At 38.6% G+C, this 22,388-nt stretch overlaps 2 protein-coding genes across 6 annotated transcripts in view; both read right to left on the bottom strand.

The window, feature by feature from the left end:
• Window positions 1-7,261: 7,261 nt before the first annotated feature.
• On the bottom strand, window positions 7,262-15,722 carry MSMO1 (methylsterol monooxygenase 1). Its single transcript, XM_086746787.1, has 6 exons — window positions 15,635-15,722; window positions 13,763-14,072; window positions 12,745-12,893; window positions 11,713-11,839; window positions 9,810-9,964; window positions 7,262-8,232 (listed from the first exon to the last, which is right to left on the bottom strand). Exons 2-6 carry the CDS (start codon window positions 14,015-14,017, stop codon window positions 8,025-8,027), a joined length of 894 nt encoding a protein of 297 aa, XP_086602913.1. The 5' UTR covers window positions 14,018-14,072; window positions 15,635-15,722; the 3' UTR covers window positions 7,262-8,024.
• Window positions 15,723-17,024: 1,302 nt separating this feature from the next.
• Window positions 17,025-22,388, bottom strand: part of KLHL2 (kelch like family member 2) — a 60,405-nt gene continuing 55,041 nt past the window's right edge. For 2 of the 5 annotated variants that reach the window (XM_086746300.1, XM_086746304.1), the window contains one exon: window positions 18,810-22,262. In XM_086746300.1, coding sequence (XP_086602426.1) covers window positions 22,011-22,262 — 252 coding nt within the window. In that variant the 3' untranslated portion in view covers window positions 18,810-22,010. Of the gene's footprint in view, window positions 17,816-18,496; window positions 18,641-18,803; window positions 22,263-22,388 lie in introns of those variants that run through there. The other 3 variants (XM_086746301.1, XM_086746303.1, XM_086746307.1) reach the window with 3 other exon arrangements.

Here is a 22,388-nt window from a genome sequence, read left to right as displayed (position 1 = left end):
TCACAGGACTTCTGCTGCCGTCTGGTTTTTCCTCCTGTTTTTATAGGCAGAAGTGTCTAGTCTACATGGAAACAGCCGGTAAAGGACAACTGACAAAAGCAAAAGGCTAAAATGGTAAAGAGCAACTTCCGTATCAGCTTTTTATTATTATTGTTAACGGGAGCAAAGCCTCACTGGAGAATTTTGAGAGGTTCAGAATTTTGAAAATCACACATCCAATTCATCCTTCTACAAATAGAATCTTGTCCACAATAATTTAATGCATGTTGATGATAAGAGGGCTGGAGCACCTCTCCTATGAGGACAGGCTGAGAGAGTTGGGGCTGTTCAGCCTGGACAAGAGGAGGGTCCGAGGAGACCTTATAGTGGCCTTCCAGTACCTCAAGGGGGCCTACAGGAAAGAGGAGGAGAAACACTTCAGCAGGGCCTGTTGCAATAGGATGAGGGGTAATGGTTTTAAAATAGAGGGAGGTAGATTCAAATTAGACATCAGGAAAGAATTTTTCACAATGAAGTGGCAGAACACTGGAGCAGGTTGCCCTGAGAGGTGGTAGATGTCCCATCCCTGGAAACATTTATGGCCAGGTTGGACCCTGTGCAACCTGATATAGCTGAAGGTATTCCTGCTGGGGGTTGGACTAGATGACCTTTAAAGGGTCATCTAGTCCCTTTCAACCCAAACTATTCTAGGATTCTATGTTTTACCCTGATCTTCTAATCTAAAAGAGTGAGCTTGTATAACATCCCTTCCATTACCAATTAATAGTGAATCAATTTTCAGGAAGATTTGTTAATAATCCTTGCGATCCTATGGATATTTTCCTAAATTGTGGCTTTTCTAGTTCCAACTAAGATGATAATGGAAATAATGTCTTCTAGGAGAACATCTTCATTGATGCTTGATGATACACCAGCCCGGAAACTCATCTGGCATCTGAAAATCAGACCTGAAAATGCAACTACTATATATAAATAGTTACATATCTAATTGCCTATATTCACCTATGCTTGTTATCTTTCGGTGTCCAGACTGTCAGTCCTGGATTATTTGATGCGTTTCTTCATAGCAAGAACCAAAGGTCAGCTCACCCAGTCCTTACCATCTTTCAAAGCCGGGTTTGGAAGCTTCTCTGCTCAGTTGAATCCCAGGGTTCCAAGAATGCAACCATGTGCAAAGGCACCTTCAGAGCACTTCTTGGAGCCTTCAACTCGCCATTCTAACTGCCAGAAAGGTAAAGGCAGCTGACCTAGCATTCAAAAGATTCACATTCTTTATCGGTTTTGTTCACCACAGGCTAAATATTCCTGTTTTCCTCGTCACTTTCCCTTGCACCTTATACACAAAGTAAACAAATCTGCTGATGCTGTGATTTTAGACTTGCAGCATCATTTTCTGGGAGAACTTTCTGATTTGTCAAAAAACCCCTTGTGCAGTGTAGCAACTCGCGTTGGCTCCCCGTCAAATGTGTTTGCCCAAAATACAGTGTCACAAAAAATACAAGTAGGCTGAGAAATCATCTATTTCTTTTCATCTCTTCAAGCAGTGAATTAGTATTCCACTACACAAATTAGCCTCACAACTAGATCTGCATGGATTTACATTAATTTCCGTACTTATTAACCCCTTACCCCTAAAAAAATTAAGAGAACGAGTACTTACAACAACACATGCACATACACATCTTGTGCAAAAGAGGGCGGTTTAGATACTATCAAATATTTCATTCTGAGTTCACATGTACTAATTTCTTTTTAATAAGGGATTAAGAAACAATGCTTAGATTCTCAGAGAGGTTAGGAGCACTCGCAGAACCAAGCAGGGGGAATATATCAATGACTTCCTTTCTATCCATCTCCTCCTCATATTTTCCGTAGTTCAGGGATGATGACTGCCAGCACAGGCAAAGGCCAAATTTCATTGTGATACAAAAAAAAAAAGGCTTTGCACTTGCCTTTGTCTCAGACAAATATACTAACCCCAAGGGCATTCCCAGGCTGTATGCATAACCAGGCTCCTGGGGATGGCCCTGTGAGCTAATAATACTAATCAGAGCAGGGAGTAGCGCTCAAGTGCTCCCTGCTCAGAAGGTGTCCTGATCAGCAGATTTCAAATCTGGTTCACCTCTCACTTAGGTCTGTGTGTGACACCGAATAGTAAATTGTATTTCACTCACTAACAGACACAGCCTAAATAATTTAGCAATGGTGAAGAAAGCTTCATTGACATTTACAATAGGACTTATTTACCAACAGAGATATAGATATACACAAACATATATATAATATTCATATATATTTACCTATCACTCCATTCTTTTGGCCAAAACAATTTGTTGAATGTGGTTCAAATTTTCAAATACTTTTGACTTGCCTGAATCTGTCTTTTTCAGTACATCACAAATCACCAGCAAGTATCTAAACAAATCTTAAAAAAAAAAAAAGGCAAAAAACCCACAACCCCTCATACTCACAGAGGTCTGCTTACAAGATTTGTGTAACTCTGCACTTTTTGTATTTGTGTGGCAAGACAAGCAGGCTGAGGCAACTATTTTCTTTTATAAACCAAAATGAGAACCCTAAAGCTATGTCCACTAGGAACGATGGAAGTACGTTAGGAACAACAGAAACTCTAAAATCATTCTATGACAGAGATCAGATACTTACATTATTGAAGACAAGGTATTGTTAATAACGATGCCATGGGAATACTCAGTAAGCTTCTCTGGTTTATATTTGAAAGGAGTGCCAGGTTGCACTACACTGCGTGAGGAAGATGGTGTTTTCTAACAGACAAATAACCAAGTAGGATGCTGAGGATAATGCACAAGGGAGAAGCATGTTCAGATCAGCAAGACCGCATCAGTAGCTGGCCTTTAAGCCCCTCTCTGAGGAGGACTATCTTTGGCCTGCTAATATTAAGTTCTATCACATTTTCAAGCCTTGGAAAAATGCTGAAAGGTTTAGGATATTAACACAGCGCAACTATTCAGAAAAAAACAGCTATAGACCATGTGTGTCCTAGAAGACCAGGTAAAAGCTGGTAAGAATTTCAATCAATAAATTAATGATAGGAATAGAATAGCTCCAAACAATTTCAAACAGAGAAGAGGTGATCTCAGTGTTAACAAATTATCAAGCAAGTAGGTAGAGATAACTTGCGAGACACAAGAAGCTTTTCTAAAACTTATCTGAATACTGATTTTGTACATGTATTATACCTAGCAGCTCTGGTCTCTTGAAGATTTGTCTTCAAGCCAGAAGCTTCTGTTACCAATCTCCAAAGTGCCTTGCACAACTCCATGGCTCTGTTTCTTGGATGCCTGCAAAACAGAGTTGAGATATGGAAAATTGCGGGTTTTCCAGTACCTTGAGAACAGGCTTAACAGAAAGCAGGTCAAAGGAAATATAAACAAATAATGAATTTTTAAAAATCCAGAGACAGCAGTTAGGTGGCTTATGCAGCAGGTTACAGAGAGGGAAAGGAAATAAAACCCCCTCCCAGCTATGTATTGCATGACTGAATCTTCTATTGTCTCTGCCTGTTGTATGACTCACCCACGTTACCGAAACTCAACCCTATCAGGTGTTTAAGAGCTTACTGAGCTCGTGTTGGGGTGCAGCGGCGGCTGTCCTACACACATTACAATTCTGCCCAGAGCCTTTTTATAGACTACAGCTTAAATTTCATATGACATGTACCTGACATTCGCACTTACACCCTGAGTACCTGCAGACATGACTGTGGCGTATCACTGCCCCTTGTTTCAGATTGCAGGAGTGCGATCCTCGGGTGACACGAGGTCCCAGGCGCTGAACTGCAATGTGTTTTCTGAGAGAGTGCACGAAATACTCCCATACAGAGAAATCACCATGCAGGATCATTGTGAGAGTTTGCAAAAATGGCTGGCAGGTTTTTTTGAAAGTGGTGAGACATTACCTAACAGGAGCGTTCTTCTGGTCTTCCACAGGGACTGGTATTTTAAGTCTGGGGGATAATTTATTCAGTGATCACATAAATGTGAATCAAAACTGATTAAAATTTGCAGATAACAAAGAATGGTGAATAATAAGGATATAGCAGCTCTGGAATGTGATTTAGACTACTTGGTAAATCCAGCACATTTAAATATTTCAGAGCAGCAAACTGTAAATTATACTTATGAGCAAGACATATAAAACACACTCCTAACAGTCTGGGAAGCAGTATTGGCTAGAACACCGACAGATCACAATAGAGGGGTACCTTGACTGTATTTTCTAGCACAATGCTGCAGAACAGCTAATTTTATCTTTGAATGTTTAGATAGAAGGACAATAGTTAAGAGGGAGGTTGTGATTACACCACTAAAGTGGTATTGGAGAGAATGATCTGGAACCACATTTCTGCTATCTACAACTGAAACAAGACATCAAAAACTCACAGACAAGCCACAGAAGTGATTTGAGAAATAGACGAAATGCCTCACTGTGGAGGACATGGTATCATCCAGTTAGCTGGTGAAAAATGCAGTTGAAAAGTGATTTGACTGCTGTGTTTATTACCTCTACAGACAGAAAATTATAGCAAGAACCAATGGCAAGAAGTTGCCTTCTCCCTGGGGCTGCCAGTTACAGGTTTCAATGGCTGATATTTACCAGAAGGCTGAAGCTGATGAGAGAGAGAGACAGACAGCAGGAATGGGATGGAGACTTGGAGACACTGTAGTTAGCAATAACTACCTGTAGCCATAATGTAGGTTTCAATTGTATCATTTTAAAATAAAAATGAATGCTAAAAATCTAGAAACATACCACATTTTTCTTTAAAATTATCTTAAAACACTTAGTAGTAATTTATTATAAACTCAGTGAGGAAAAAGTCACATAATCTACAAATATAATAATAATATCAACCATTATTAATATTTTCTGGCAAGCTGTGCTGTAGGATAATATAAATCTCCTTATTTAGTATTTCACATCAGCAGCCCAAAGCAGTTAATTATTTTGCAATCCTAATCTTACGTTTTCATTATACTTTTCAAGTTTCCATGGTTTTTTGACACAAATCCCAATAAATTAATTCACCACTTTCATAGGACTTATTTATCATATCCTAAGGGACAGCATAGATTGTTATTTCCACCCAGATGAGCCTTACATACACTAGACTGGACTTCTAGGAAAAAATTAGGTTGTGAAAAATGTTGCTCACCCACTTATCCTGTATCCTACCACTTTTAAGAATTAAATCTCTCTCCTTGCTAAAGAGGATAAAGGATAACAGATTTCATAAGGTTTTGCTGCGCCTTGTCAAGAGCCAAAAACTGTCACCCGTATGTTGCTCTCATTTTTCCTTGATTACACAAAAATCTCTTAATTTTCAGAACTACACATACTCTACAGTCTCTCACTAAATATGGAAAAAAAAAAAAAAATCAGTGAAGTCTTATTTAGCAAAGGCCTAAAACCTCTGAAATGTAATTCCCTAACACAGTTCTTGATACGTGTAAAAGATACATAATAATGAGGTATGTCATTTACTAGCCAGCCTCCTGCTTATTAATAAATACAAGGTTCTGCATTTGAAAAGGTGGTGGGCTGGTGGTAAAACGCAGGTTTATCTGAGTCATGCAGTAAAACAAGCCTGTGGTTTTGAAATGCAAGTTTCAGTGTTGAGGGAGGCGCAGTGGGCAGAGTTTTTCAGCAAAAAATAAATTTATAAAGCACAGCTTACATTATTCTCCAGGGATTTGTTAAAAGAAGAGGATCAAAAGCAATGATGTGACCACATGCTACTCTACAGATGTACATAAAATAACCCAAAAAACTGAAATAGCAATAGGTATCAGAAAAATATGGATTCAAGTCCTAAAAAAAAAAAAAAAAAAGAAAAAAATTCCCCATGAAGACTGTACCTAAAAAGATGGTATATGTAATGTGTTAAAATTACATTCCTGACTTTCAAAACCTCTTGAAGAATGGAATATACATTCTAACTTTGTAAGTCACCCTGTCAAACTTCTAGTGCTCTTATTGAGCTCCGCAATAGCTGAGGAGACACCAAGCTTTTACAAATACCTTTACTGGAGTATTTAAGCAATTGGCTCACAGTCATACACGATTTTGGGACAGTGTGTGTATAGGCACAAGCCAGCAGGCTGAGAAGCAGTGAATAGAATCATGTACACTGGGAAAATCTGAAGCACTGAAAGCTCCTCCTATTTTCAAGGCTAGGGGTACAATAAAATAAAGCCAAGTATAGCTGCAGCTGCAGGATGAGAGTGGGAGTTGACAAAGCAAAGAGGATAATGGCCATCTTTGAAATCTGATTAAAGAGGTCGTTTCCACCATGGAGAGTACAGGCTGGCAGTGCATATGGATTCAGGAAGTCTTAAGTACCAGTCTCTGCTAAAAACTGAACAATACAGGGATTTCGGCTTCCATTCACCTGCCACCCGTCAAGTATTTTCACTTCCTTTCAGAGAGAAGGCGAAGAGGAAGAACACTGAATTTCAATGGGGACAAGACCCCTTCTCTTCTTTTACAGAGAAGTAAAAGCTTCCACAAAACTCATGCAGAAGAAGAATATGAACCTCTCCCACATCTCAAGTAATATTTTAATCACTCTGAGTATCATTAACACCTTGGGTTGTTGTCAGAAGCCTGATCTCATCTGCACTTTCACAGGAGTGCCTGTTTTGAGCATTCCACCAAACTGCATGAAAATTCAGATGATCTTCAGTAAAGAAAAAAAACACCGTAAGCGTCTCTAAAGGACTTACAAGGTAGATGAAATGGTATTTGAAGTCTGAAGAGCAACTGACATTAAAATACAAAGTGCAAGATATTTAAAAGGGTTTAAGCCCTCTGAAATAGTTCCACTGTTACTTACTGTGCAACTGAAAAATATTTAGAGTAGATTCACAATATTAAAATACTGCTTCTATTACTAGTACAACTCAAGCAGTATATTTGAAGATTCTACTTTGTGAAAGCTGTAGCTTAACTTGGGAATGCACTTGGCCCAAAAGTTGTAGCTACATGAGTAGCTGTCTATTCAAGTCCTTCAAAACACAAACCAGCAGAATTTACAAGATGTTCCCATTTCCATTTCTTACCGCTATCTCTGTACGTAGTTTATAGATGGAACTGTTGTAGATCATGTTACCAGAAATAATTCTTCTTCATTAAAGAGATGAACAGAGCAAGATGCTATATCCTACATGGTTTTTATCACAACTTTGTATCAAAAAAACATATGAAAGGCATAATGCACGCATCAAACCAAACCACATTTATTTCATCAGTCACAAGTGCAAATATAGCAACAAGTCAGTTCAGCAAATTACAACACAGAGAAGAATGTAATGTAAATGCTAAGTACACTGACAGACCAACTTCAGAAGAGCAGCGAAAACCAGTTTCTTCAAATAAAAATTTCTATTCTTTTTACCCGCAATCTAAAATAACATAATACATCTAGATCAGGAATGTCTCTGCTAACTTAGTTTAGTCAGGTATTCTGTTATTAGCAGTTCGTATTATCCAGTGTGCAAATGGACTGTCCAAGCTTCCTATTAACAGACTTTTGGTTTTAAGCCACTTTTACCAAATATTTAAATAATACAGTGCTGATATCAGATAATATGTTCTGCTATATGTTACAAATTTAAGAATATATACTTAAAAAAAACTAAGTCCAACTTCAGTGTGCATCTATAACTCTATCTGGATCTAAAGTGGGCAACATTAAAGAGAAAATTGAATATTTATTTTTTTTTACAAAACAAAAAAGCATAGACAGAAGTCATCTCCATTTTTTTGCTTCATCTTTAGATCTGTAGTTAAAATATATGCAGTACTTATGTATAAAATAGAAAGCATTCCCATTAGGAAGATACTGCAGTGTAATTCGCTGTTTTTCCCTACCACTTAAGTAGCCAAGGAACAAGATTTATGCTTTAGACCCAATCACTATTTTGCTTTACAGAAAAGCAAAAGTTGACTACCAGTATTAGCATCAGAATTCTTACACCAGAAATTTAGTTAGCCTTCTTCTTCACTAGGAGTTGTTGTTTCTTCTCTTTTTCTTTATAGGCAATGAACTGAGAGTCTGTACCAAAGATCCTGTCCCACCACGTGAAGGTTGAAGCGTAATTGCCAATGAAGTTCATGTGATGGAAATCATGAAAACGGGCCCCAGCATAGAAAGGTATCAAATGAAGAGGGTTCATCGGAACATCGTAGCCACTACAGAGAAGGAAAAAAAAAAAAAAAAAAAAAAGAAAAAAAAAAAAAAGAAGCAATGATAGTAAGGATTTTTCCCAGATATAAACCACAAAATATAAACATTACTTTGTTTTTATAATTTTTTTTTTTTGCATTATAAGGCCCTGAGGTAATCACTGTAACACTGGCTTAATAGGAAAACAAGATCCTTCCTATCCTAGCCAAATGAAACTATCCCACAACAGCTTTGCCACTTGCTGAACTCTTCAGCTCAGTTTATTAGGCAACACAAAAAGAATTTAAGCAAGTCAACTAAAAAAAAAAAAAAAAAAAAAAAAGAAAATCAGAGGGGCTGACTTAGCAGCTTTAACTGACTCAAGAGTGACATTAAGAAGGAAGAAGAAACAAGAAGTAACACTGTTAGTGACAAGCTATAAACATCAGCTCAGCTGCTCATCAAACGGCATCGCACATCAACTACAACTGTAGTATTTCTACTTTTATTTTTAGCTTAACTGTAAGTTCTTCAAATGTTTAAAATTCAAAATATAGGATTTAAGTACTATTAAAACCAGAACAGTTTGCTTTAGAGGGATTTAAACTCTTTTGCTCAGAGGTACTGGAAAGCATCTTACCACCACCTAGTGGGGACAGCGCGAGGTAATTTGTCACAAACGCCTCATGTGGACAACAAAGTAAAATGATAATCATCACAGGAGATTGAAATTTTGCATCAGTTACTTTATGATGCTATGTCACATACTTTAAGTGTATGTCACAACATACACTTCTGAGTCTACAGCCAACATATAACCAAACCAGCAAAGATATGTACGATGAGTTGGTCAGTAGCTCATGTTCCGCTAAAACACTTGACACTCAGCTTACAGTAAGACACTAACTACATGCTTCACAATATATTTACAGATACAAGGTGAAGTGTCATACCAGCATTTCAAAAATTAACTCTGACTTTCCACTTCTTCTCGAACACAGGAAAGAAAGGCTCATTCATCCGCAGAGGAACCCAATTAACTATACTGGGATTTGCACTAGCATTTCAGAGCCAAATCTGAAAGAAGTCAGTTATACTACAGAGACAAGAAGTCTTGCCCTTTGTAGTTACCGTAAGTAAATAAATAAAAACTGGGCTATTAGGCTATGCAATCACTACGCAATAGCAGTTGCATAGCCTAAAGTTTCTCTTGTCCAGGAAAATTGGTTGACAAAGTATTAAACAGAAAGAACTCTTGGCTAGAATATCATATTTTGTAATTGATTTTTACTGTTCTAATATGCATGATATTTGTACACAAAATATCAAGAGTTAGACTTCCTAATGAGGCACCTAGATTCTGAAACTCTCCTTGAGATGCTCTAGCTACAGTCTACACGCTTTTGATCAGGAACATTTGCTATTAACACTACCTCAAAACAGAAGAGAGAGTGTAACTGTTCAGATTGTCATTCTTTGTAAGACATATAAAAGCATTTCAGTGCAAAATAAACAGTAAAGCTCAGTGAAAGAGACAGATAAGTTTAAGACAGACTTAGGGAGAAGAGAAAAAGCAATTATTAAAAAGCAATAAAGATTTCACCTGTGTACGTCAATGGTTTCCATCAAGCGACATATCACCCACGCCCACAGAAGAATCACATGGTTACAGAAAACAACGATTCCAATAAAAAAGCCAGTTCCAAGGATAAGTGTTTCCAGAGGATGTGCATATTCTGCTTGCATTCCAAATGGAGACTAGAAAGAGATAACAGACAGGAAAACAGTCACCATTTTTTATTTTCTATACCCCCAAATCAGAATCGCCATTTTGTGGTACCCTCCCCCTCCCATTACCCCACAAGACTAGAACAGCACAAACGGAATGATGTTGTGGGTAAAGGAAACGGTCTGACTGAGCAAGGGCCTTAACACAGGTGTTGAGCTCCTCCTTGGGAAAACAGAAAACAGGTCATAAGGATTATCATTCCATTACCAGTTGAAAAGTTGAGAACTTTGATTTAGGCTTACAATTACTCAAGGCCAAAGCACTACATCAGGAATATTAGAAGTGTTTGGGAAGCTCCTATCAGCTTTGCTATACATCCAGTCTTGGAAGCAGAAGAAAGAAGGAAGCCAAAATATTCTCAGAGTCAGGATTCACTTAGAAATTTATTTTAAAATAATTTAAAAGCCCCTCTCATCTTTGAGAATTTTTAAGATAAATCCTTACTGTCCAAATATTACTATGAGATTGAAATAAAACATTTTATTTCCTTCACATATGTATTTTTGTAATATATATACACACCTACACACACACACAGAACCTCCATCATTCCTACATTTGGTTTACACAAAAAAGAAATTCCATGGAGTATTCAAAAGTAGACCATCATAGAAAGATAATAATTTAAAAAATTTTAACCTAATGCTCAAGGCAGTAAGTTTGCTTATCCAAGATGGAGGGGGATGTCCACTTCAGCTTAAGGGTGATTTTAAAATCATCATCTTCTACTATCAGGGCAAGTTTTCAGTCAAACAGCTAAATTAGCCTACAGACCACTTCCACGTAAACTGCTAACCACTCAAGAATAACGGCCAGAAGCTGCTCCTGCTGGAGACCTGAGGGGCTGCCAACAGCAAGAGGAAAACAGCGGCTGCTGCTGCAGATGTACGTACGTATGCAGGCATCAATCAATACCAAGCTTCTCTATTATCACAGCCTGTATAAATCACCTCTGACCCAGCAGCTTGCCATTTACCTCGGGCACAGTATGGTTATACACTGAAACACAGTAGCACTGACTTCTGTGATCCAGAGACAGTGCCATGTAAACACAGCTATAGAAAAGAATCACAGAATAGTTAAGGTTCGAAGGGATGTAAGCACTGCTGGAGCCTACCTGGCTCAGAACAGTGCCACATCCAGTCAAGCATGGCTCGTTATCTATTACCATTATTAGCCAACACCTCTAAATACAGCACCACCCAAAATACCTCTGTACTGCACCGCGCTCTCGATGCAGTATCGCACAATTGGCTATACTGCTTCCAAATGCCTATACCCAAAGGTATAATCATTCCCTGAATCATATGTCCTGCACATATCCCAAGCTGCGCAGGAGCCACCCTGGGATTAGTATGCTCTGGATAACACCCTAGGTGGCAGAGAACTGACAAACAATCAAAACCATTTCCCCCTCCCCTAGCAATCAAGCACTTTTTAAAGCTTGCTTTCACCTAGTTCAACAGATACAATCACACCTCAAAAGAGTTCACTGCCACCTTTTTTTCCCATGAAATGAAAAAAAATTACAGGAGGTGTTTTCAGAAACTAAATGGATGACTGTTCTTGACAAAGAGCTCAAGAAAAGACATCTATCCCACTGTCAAAGGGATGCAAAATTCTTAAGTCTTTCAAATAAGACCTTTCAAATAAGTTGTATGAAACCGCATATATTAAAAATTACTAAAAAAAAGAAAAATAATCAAGGAATACATACAACAAACTCATGGTGAATCTTATGGATATACTTGTATATTCTCTTGTGATGCAGCAATCTATGCAGGAAATAGTGCCAGGCATCCTCAATCACTGCACATCCAAAACACTGGGCAAGCAGAACATACCTTAAAAAAGAAGAGGAGCTATTAGTTAGAGAAGATACTAGCAGATGCACAATCCTGAAAGATAAAGTAGTTATATGCTAGTAAGGGTGGGAAATGTTTATGCATATTACTGATTGAATTGACGCTACCTTTCTAACATACTAAAAATATGAATCGCCAAGCACATCAGTCCTTGTACCCATCAGCTCCTCTGTTGATACGCTGAAGTGAATTAGCACGCAGTATAACAAACTGTCATTTCAATATTACAGTCTGTAAAGAACATCTGTAGACTGTATAAGATGTAGACATAAAAAGACAGAGCTGCATCACTATCTAAAACAGATGGAAATTTAATTTCCAAGAAACTTGAGCTTCTCTTGTAAAGAACAGCTATGAGAAAAAAAACAAACCAAAACAAAATGGCATCTATAACTAATTCAGTTTTGTTTAAAAGTCTATCAGTTTAGTGCAAAAAAGGAGAATGTGAAGCAGGTGGTACCTTCTTTACCTTGAGGAACACACTGCCATGATATATAAAAAAAAAAAAAAAAAAAAGAATACACTTCATTTATTCAGAAGAATTTTTTAAAGAGTTGGATTAAAAAAACAGAAAGTCCAATATTTAACCCATGCCATCATGAATTTTTGCTTTGCTTCCACAAATTCTCTCCTAATCCCCCCTTGAGGACAAGGAGGGGTGGAATCAGAACAATTTGGGGCCATTTAAAAAAAAAAAAAAAAAAAATCTAGAAAGCTCTAATTAGCTCTTACAGTAGTTAAACATCAACAGAAGCAAGATTAACAAACATAGTTCACATCATCAAAAAAATTACTGTGTATTTGAGTTTATGACATTGTTTTTTAAATATTCTGCCTCCAACTGTATGTAACTCAGCACAAACACAGGAGAAAGGTCTACCTACCATCTAGGCATCTCTTCCCACTCATACGGGATGTTAAAATACTCTGTGAAGTAATAGGTGCCACAAATCAGAGGAAGCTGAATGAAAAAGTGATTGAAGAGAAGTGTTTTGAAACACTTCCACTGTTTTTCCCATGTTTCTGGTTTATCCTAAGAAGAAGAAAAAAAAAAAAAAAAAACCAGTTGTGCTACGTACCTCTCTCACACATAACTGAAGTGCTGCAAAAGTGCTGTTATTTCAGTGTCTGTAATTAGCAGGAACATTTCATACTCAATAGTTTAACACAAATCTAAGTTTGTATTTCCATAGCTAAAATAATAGAATGTATTTCCATAGCTAAAATAATACAAAGAGAAGCTGAAGATACAAGCTTGTGAAGAAATAAGTTGCCTTGAAAACATACAGTTTTTGCAGGGAGGCATTTTACTAATTACTGTAATAATTTCAAAAGCCAGTATTATTCATTTCTAATTCACACTACAAGGAACTGGGGGAAAACAATCATCTTTAGACACTGGATGTGCCTTTGCTACCAATTAGGAGTGTGCAGTCCATCCCAGGCTTTCTCCACTGTTAAAACACTTCAAAATCCTTTCAAGACGGTGTGCATAAACTAAATATTACTAAATAAGCACACCATGTAATTCTTTCATAATATTAAGATGCATCTCTACCACCAGATGCTGTGATTCTACTATGCCCTTCCCTTGCCGATACATAAACTTACATGGAGAAAATGTAACTTTGCTAAGATGGAGATTGACATACCCTTTTCTCTCTACACCACCATGGTGGAAAGGATAATCCTCCCTCAGAAGTAACTCCTTTCCTTCCCCCAAATCCAATTCTCTTTCTCTCCTCACACACATTGTAATTTTGCTCTGTCACCTCCAGGAGGTCCATAGTGATACAGGAAACGGGGTCATATAAACTGGAAACTGGGATACGGCAGTTACATGTTCTGCTTCACATATTCAAAGACAAATCACAAAGTGTGTCGTTCAAAACTTGGTCTTACCTGTTGAATTTTATACTTTTGCATGTACGGTATAAACTGAAAGATAAAGCCAGGTACACAGAGCAAGAAGTATGAAAATTCGTGAACTATAAGTGATCCCCATGTTGCAATCTGGAATTTTGTGTAGTTATCCAGCATGTAATTCCAGGCATTTTTAAATGGTTGCTGCAAGGGATTGTCAGGCAAGAAAGAGTCTATATATTCCACTGCCAGATAAGCAGAGTTCAAGATATTAACGCTGTCGTTCGTTGCCATTATTCAAACACAAAGCATCACAATTAGAGAAGTTCTACAGTTGTCTGTAAGTAACCTGTAAGTTTTGAGAAAAAAATAATAAACAAGTTAATCTTCACCAAAAAAACCAAACAAAAAAACATTACTTAGCTTAGTTGTTACCTAATTTTAAAGTAAAAACAGGGAATGGAACCGAAAGACAGATTTTCTTTCTACAGAATAATATAAATGAACAAAGCTTAAAACTAGTCTGAGAGGCAAATCAATTTAAGAGGCAACCAGGTCGCAAGTTTTGAGATTAGGTCAACAGAGCAAAAGGATAAATAAATATTAATTATTACCCAATTTTATTTCAAGTTTTTTTGTAGGATAATTGTATTCTCTACTAAAAGAACACAGAAAAGTTCAAACTATATTTCAAAATTAAATTAACCATGATCTCCTGATTATCCGGTCTCACTCTTCTCATAGCTGTAAGTCAGAATCCATGAAAACTACATCAACACAGCAGACTGCCTTTAGACTACAGCTGGCTTGAGACAATCCACCTTTCTATAAGGGAGCTTTCATCACAGCTCCCAGAAGTATAGGGGCAGAGTTCCTGCAGGTGCTCAGAACTTCTGCTGTTTCTCTAGAGTAGGCACCTTGTTGGTTTGGGTTGAAAGGAACCTTTAAAGGTCACCTAGTCCAGCCCCCCTGCCATGGGCAGGGACATCTCCAACAAGATCAGGTCGCTCAAAGTCCTGTCTAACCTGACCTTCAACACTTTCAATGATGGAATGATCCACAACCTCTCTGGGCAACCTGTTCCAGTGCCTCACCACCTTAATAATAGAAAATATTGTCCTTATGTCTAATCTAAACCTACACTTTTTTTCATTTAAAACTGTTGCCCCTTGTCTTGTTGCTACAGGCCTTTGCAAAAAGTCTCTCCCCATCTTTCCTGTAGGCCCTCTTTAGGTACTGGAAGGCTGCTACATGGTCTCCTGGGAGCCTCCTCTTCTCCAGGCTGAACAGCCCCAACTCTCTCAGCCTGTCCTTACAGGAGAGGTACTCCAGCCCTCGATCATCTTCGTGGCCCTCCTCTGGACCCTCTCCAACAGGTCCACCTTCCACTCCAACACACGTACACAACACACAGGCCAGAGGACGCTGGTCAGTCCCCAGCCGATGCACTCTGCCTAGGCCCAACGTAAATAACCCACCAAGCTCGGTACCCGACAGCATTAGTTACCATTTTTCTTTCTTAGCAACAGCATCAAGACGCTACCGTTTCTTACCGACGGCGAATACACCACCGCAAACACCATTTTATTAGCGGCAAATACATCACGGCAGATGCTGAGGAAGCTCACAGGCCGGGTTCCCGGCCAGGCGGGCAGGCGAGGCCGCTGACGCCCCCGGAAAAGCAGCCGGTCCGCCGAGGGGCCAGAGGCCAGGCTGCGCCTGGGTCAGGCTCGGCCGCCCGGTTCGTCCGGTCCAGCCCTTGCGAGGACGCGAAGAGACACCCGCACCCCAATCAACGGCGGGGGTACCGCCGGGTCCGGCTGGGCCGCGACACCCCGCCCGCCCGCCCGCCTTCCCCTCCCGTCCCGTCCCGTCCCGTCCCGCGGCGGCCGGCCCCCCGCGCCCCCTCACCCGGCTGACAGCGGCGGCTCCTCACGCTGCAGCAGCTCCCGTAGCAGCAATAACAACCGCCCGTCGGCTGCCCCCTCCCATTGGCCGCGCAGCACCGCCCGGCGCGGTGCCCATTGGCTGGCTGGCGGCAGCGGCGGAGTCAGGCGGGAGGAGGGCCGGGACGGAGCTGCGGATCCCGCGCACCCATTGGCTGAAGGCGTGGAGTGAGGATAGTGAGACCTCTGCGGGCGGCCAATGAGGAGGGAGGGAGGCCGGGTGACGTCAGAGACGTGATGAGGAGGAGACCGGTACCGCAGGTGGGCAGAGGCGGGCGGGGCCGGGCGAGCCCTGGCTTTGCCGTGGCTGCGGGGCAGTTGCGTGGTGCTGCCGCCCCGGCCCGCAGCGCCTGTCACCGCACGGCCGACCTGGGCGTGACCAGCTGCAGATGGCAGGAGCAGGAGGGGCAGTTTTTTAGGTGGAGGAGCGGGTTGTGGCGCAGCCTCGGCCGTTGGAGCTGCCGCCGGGGCCGGGCGGTGTCCGTGCGCCCACCGAAGCTTCCTCGCTTCAGTGAGGGTGAAATGAGGCGGGCACGTCGCGGTAGGAACGGACCAGAACCCCTGTTCATCGAGTTCTGGTGTCCTGCAGGTAAAATTCTAACAAATAGTACAGATGTACAATTGAAATAAAACGTTTCAAGTAAAACCCACTACCCAAGCCCACGCTGCGTCGTAGAATACCGACAATAGAATGCAATCATCCATTTAATTTCAGCACCTGCCGAAACTCATGATTATTCTCAACCATCATGCCAGTTTCACAGCCCACATAGTTTCACTGGAACTTAAAAGTGGCCACTGCCTTAACTAACTGAAAACCAAAGCTCTCTGAAACAAACCTGCAGCAAAACAGCAATATTCACATGACCAGTTCCTAAACCTTAATCATTCTTTTCAAATTTGCTTACATTCAGGTCTTTAGAACACCAGCTTCCCCTCCAAAAAACCCCCTCCCCCTCTTCACCCCTGTCAAGATTATTTGGTTTGAGACTTGCATTGAGAAACACAAGTTTTAAGCGACTTGTTTGCATTAGGAAACAATATACAAACTTTTATTTGAAGAAAGTGTCTCAAATATGACAATAACTTTGGTCATGTTAGAAGGAGGCCATCCAAGAACGAATAAAAATGAGCTGCTTTGTAAGCATGGCCACATACAGTATATCCAGATATTAGCTAATAGAAGCTAAGGTTACACGCATAAATAGGCTTTAGTACCATGCAAGTTCAACACAATTTCATACATTCATTATAAATTTTCAGTTATTTTCATGCCAAATCACCTTTTGGATAAAAAGGTAAGAAAAAGTAACATCCAAATGTGACCAAAATCGAACAGAAAAAAAAATCATAAGTACAGACAACATTTTTATTAAAAAGATTTTGAAATTGCACCTGTTCAAGAAGTGTTACACAATCTCTGATCTCCTTCAGTGGGAAATTAGTAGTGTTAAGCATTGTTACATATCAAAAAATACAACTCTGTTTTACAACATAGTACTGGCATATTCAAAGTACTGTGCCAAATTATAAATAGTAAAATCAGGTTTTGAAGAATTTCAATAGAAAGCAACTTATGCTCACACAAACATATGCACATATTATAGTTATGTAACAAAAGTTTTATAAAAGGAAACAAATTTACCCCATGCCAGCTTGAATTACTGAAGTGGGATTCAATACCTATTATGAAGACTGACAGTTCATTTCTTTAAATATATTTATTAGTCTCTGGAAAAAATAAGACAAAAATTTACTTTCACCAGAATACACACCATTCTTCACTGACAATCCATTTCTCACTCATGACTGACATAAGTCGGTCCTTACGAAAGTGGCTTTTTTTTTTTTTTTTAAGACCTTGCGATAAAAAAGAAATGGTCCACTAGACTTCAAAAATTCAATCAGCTTCTGCTCAACTGCAGAATAATCCTACGCATTGCTTCTACCTAGAGTAATCTTCATCATCTCTCATCTGTAATTGTAGACAGTCACATCTTCCACTGTGACTCAAGGTGCAGCTACAAGTAGAGAAGTGCTTAGATACTCAGTCACTTCAAATACACTTGTTGAAGGCTGCTTCTAGTGCGTAATCAAGTTGAAAATCCCTTTACTGATCATAATGGTTTGTCAATAACTGTAACACCTAGAGTGAGGAAAAAAGACATAAATCTTTAGGTAGAATTTAAAATAAATTCCAAGAATATTAAAATAAATTTTTAATATAATAACTTTCCAACTAGCGTAACATCAAAAAACTCTGCACCAGCATCAGTCTTCATATTTTCCCTAATCTTTCTCTGACAGAAAGTTATGTGAATCAGTGTAAAGTTCTGAAAGTTTCTGTGACTTGAGAAAAATTGCCATTACTAAAGTTTACTTTATTTTGGTTATCAGTGAAATATAGCCTTAACATTCACTTAAATAACTCATTTGAGAAACTGCAGTTATTGAAGGAAAAGATTTCTGAAAGAGCTCTTGTTTTCTAAATATCAGATCCCAAAGAACTTCAGAATTGGACCCCTGTTGACTGAGACACAAATTTCTTGTTAAAAAAAATGACTGATCATACCAGAATCATCTTTCTGACACCACTTACGTGCTAAGTCCCTCGAGTACAGTTTGATACTTTTTTTTTTCCTTGCAGTGAATAATTGTTTGAAGTCATCATTCAAAACATACCACAGGTTCTTCATACGCATTCTAGTATCTTAGGTTTTTTTTTTTAACTTTAAACAGGACTTTGGATGCTTTGTCAAATTTATTAGCCTAGCTGTCCTATCCTAGACTGTAAAAAGTCTGTTTAAAAAATACCTATACACATTACCTGCATAGCTCCTTCCTGTACTCATACAAGATGACACAACTGTCCATTTATCAGTTGTTGGATTATAATATTCCACTGTTGATAAATTACAAGAACCATCATCTCCTCCAACTACATACAAGAGACCATTTACAGCACAAACGCCTGAAAAAAAAAGACAGGAAACCAATATGAAAATTAGCAATTGGCTTGTTCACCCCATAAAAGCATGGTCACTATTCTGTGATATCGTGAAAGCAGCAGAAATCTAGGAACATGCCATTTACACTAAATATTACCACTGTTTTAATGTAATTGTTGCATATACCTGCATTCCTTCTGCACATGTTCATGTCTGCAACCTGCTTCCAGGCACTCGCGACAGGGTCAAACACTTCAACACTCTTTCTTACCAAAGGACCATCATGACCACCTACCGCATACAATAAATTGTTTAACACACCAACACCTGTGAACATATGAAAATACTCAAAATTAACCAAAGCATGGTTTGACTGATACAAAGGAGAAACAGCAAATATTATTGCCACTACCATAAATCCTTCATCCAGTCAATGTTAGGAACTATTTCAGAAAACATGTGGGTCAGGATGAATTAAAGCAAAAAGACAGTAACTACAGCAAGACACTGATAAAATGTCTTGCATGCCCATCTACCATATTGCAGCTTACAAAGACCAGAGCTGTTCTGCAACAGAAGATTTAGAAAATTTTGGACGAAAAATGATGTGTGGGAAAATGAGGATTGTTGAAATTTAGGAGTAATTAGAAGTGACAGTAAATGAGACAGTGTGCTCAGCCAGCATAACAGAAATCTGACAAGATGATAAAGTGTAAGTGAATTTTTAGAAAGTAAAAACTGTGCAGCACAGAGGATAAAAGCTGAATGGATAGACATTGTACAATAGGGATGTTTCCACTGAATTGTTGGAACACCTTGTAAACATATATGAAACAAAAGTAAACAGTTAGAGTGAGCACTTTCCTCCTCCAGAATTTGGAAGAGAACACCAAGCTTCCTTGAACTAAGGTTCAGGTATCAAAATATCCAGAGGGATATTAAAGTTTATCAATCTGTAAGCTTGGAATGAAGGAATAAATAAAGCTAGTCTGTATCTACTTCCTAATTGGGCTGCGCATATTGAAAAGATGGTAAAAGAGGAAGCAGAAAGGAAGGTCTGTTTATTTCTCAACTTTATAAAGCACTATTAGAACCCAAACATAATAGATTTCAGAAATGCGGAGGGGGGTTGCATGAAAACTTGTGAGTGATGGACCATAAAGACAACTAAAAAAATACTACTACAAAAGTACATTGGGAAATCTAACGTATATGTCACATTTAAGATTATGAAACTCAAATCGGAAATACAGATCTGCAAATATAGTTCTTAAAGGGTTCCATGGAAAGGGCACAGCTTAAAATCTTTATTAAAGAGAAAGTCCTTGAGAGAAAAAAAAAATGCTGGGTTAAAAAAAAAAGAACCCTGAGACCTTAATAGCCAGCTGAAATATCTGTGAAAACTTATCACTAATATCGTATGTAAGAGCCATTCCTATATGGGGAAAGAAATGACTCCTGCTGAAATAACTTAATTTTCTTATTAAAAAGACAGATTTTAAAGGAAGAGGGGAAGAAACAAGGAAGAGTTAATTGGTGCTGCAGATTTGAAAAATAGCTTCTTAATAGGACACTGCTTTATAAATCATGCTATCGAATGCTTTATCAGTGATATTCACTACTAACCGTTCCCCATATCCTTCCCAGTTATTTAATTCCTCTTTTATTGCTGTTATTTCTAGCTATCATGTCACAGTACAGTGTGACAGCTTTTCTTTCTCCCACTCTCATCACACTTTATTAGACAGGGTAATACAACATTCATCTTATGTAGCATTAAACATTACTAGAAGCTAGAGGAAGGGCTAAGGTTTTTAGTTTAAATATGTTATATAAAGCCCCCCACCCAAGCTTTCTGTATAGTTACCAACCTTCCTGTTCAGTGTGTAGTTTTCCCTCTGCCACATTGACATTTTTTTCTTTGACAGCACGTTATTTTTAATAATGTCCTCCGTTCTCTTTGGTGCTCCATTTTCCCTTAATCCCACACCCAGTTTCCAAGTCCTACCTTATTTCTTGCTCCTTCCGTCTGTATCCTCTTGTTGCCGTCTTCTGAGTTCTCCTTTCTTTGTTAATTTTTCTTTCCTGACCATTTTTGAGGACCCTGTCTTATCTCTCATCCCTCCCAAATAGCCTATATCTGGATCTGAAGTTTCTCATCCTAATATGCTGCTGGAAACAGATCTGTCCCTGTACTGATCAACTGAGAAGCATTTTGTACTAAAGAAGAGTAACTGAGGGTTAACCTCTGAAGTTGCTTTTGAATGAAGCTGAAGTAGTAGGAACATAAGAGGTGGGCTTAAGTTCCTTCAGGTGACCAGAAATCAAAAGTTTAATACAGGAACAAAAGTCTCTTTAGTTAGTACCCATACCACCACCAGGACTGATTGCCAGTTGAAACAGTTCTGGTGGTTTTGGGTATTTGGCCACTACAGCCAAGCTCAATCAATAGTCACGATTTTCACATTATCACCCACTCCTCCCCCACGCACAAATATAATTTTCCATGTATTTATAGAGTGGCACAGAAGAATGTTGCTTATTTTTCTCAATTATATGAATCTGAAATAACTAGCTACGTTTACTTTTCCACTCCAACTGTTTGTTTTTTCTTTTATCAGAGGACAAGATAAAAGGCAGCAGAGAGCTGAGTAAACAAACACGGTCCTGAACTCTGGGACAAGGGGAGGGAAGAGAGGGGCAGAAAGATCCCAGTAGTTAGTGTATCTAAGGCACTAAATTTCAGAGTCATAGAAGTAATTCAATATTAAAAAAAAACCCTGAAAATATCTAGCATATAAATAGGCTGTAAGCACAACAATGATTTTAAAAACAATATTTTTTAAAAAAAAGCTGAGATAAAATGGGTGTACAGGAAGATTGCAAAACAAAGCTTTGTCACAACCCACCAACACTATTTGTCTTTAAAATTATACTTGTAATTAGCTCATTTTATAGAACTATTTTCCTTAAAACTTGCCCATATTAGACAGGAGTATTTAACAGTACCCTTACTGCAACTCTGGCCAGTTTTTAATCCAGAATTTACTTCCAAGACGCACAGACTGAGTAACTTGAAGTTTCACAAGACAACTATGTTTTCTTGAGGTCTAGAATATCATGTTTCCTTCATTAAGGTCACAGTTTTAGTTTAGAAACACAATGAAAACACTACTTTTAGCAATAAGACACATATCAACTTGCTGGTTTTGTAACGGTATAATGGAAGTATCCCAAATTAAATATCTTAATTTTAGTAAAGATTTTAATACTTTTATGTATTTCTCTTAAAATAATTTGAACTTAATTTAAACACCATTATACAGATTAAAAACTGTTCAGAGTTAATAAAGAATAATGGAAGGCAAGGTGAAAAGTTGGAATAACTATTAATCATCTACTGAACGTACTAGAAGTCCATCCAGTTTTATTTGTAGCAACATCTCTTTCAATTATGAAGCACATTAATGCAATCACCAGTTGATATTTGAAGGGTGTTGCTAAAGAGCACCATCGAGGACTTGGCAAAAAGTGACTTAAACAACTAAAAAAAGCAAATGTAGAAAAATAATATGTAATTTGACTTGAAAAAGTCCATGGGAATGCATCTAGAGAAATAAAACAACTTCTGCAAGTTGAAAAAACCTGAAATACCAAAAGACAAATAGAGGACAGTGAACAGTAAATGAGATTTGAGTCCATAATATAAATAATGAAAATGCTAAAGTCAATTTGGAACTGTGGAAGCATAATTTCATTAAAGAAAAGTAG

Source organism: Chlamydotis macqueenii, chromosome 4 (assembly GCF_036417535.1).
Source record: "Chlamydotis macqueenii isolate bChlMac1 chromosome 4, bChlMac1.mat, whole genome shotgun sequence".
Taxonomy (NCBI): Eukaryota; Metazoa; Chordata; class Aves; order Otidiformes; family Otididae; genus Chlamydotis; species Chlamydotis macqueenii.
The sequence above is the reverse complement of the archived record's forward strand: the minus strand, read 5'-3'. Positions and strand labels throughout refer to the sequence as shown.

Coding starts and splice junctions, on each gene's coding strand:
- MSMO1 (XM_086746787.1), bottom strand. CDS start 14,017: ATGGCAACGAACGACAGCGTTAATATCTTGAACTCTGCTTATCTGGCA. Junction 12,894..13,762: donor AAAAGTATAAAATTCAACAG/GTAAGACCAAGT, acceptor TCTTCTTCTTAG/GATAAACCAGAAACATGGGA. Junction 9,965..11,712: donor AGATTCACCATGAGTTTGTT/GTATGTATTCCT, acceptor ATCTCTTTCTAG/TCTCCATTTGGAATGCAAGC.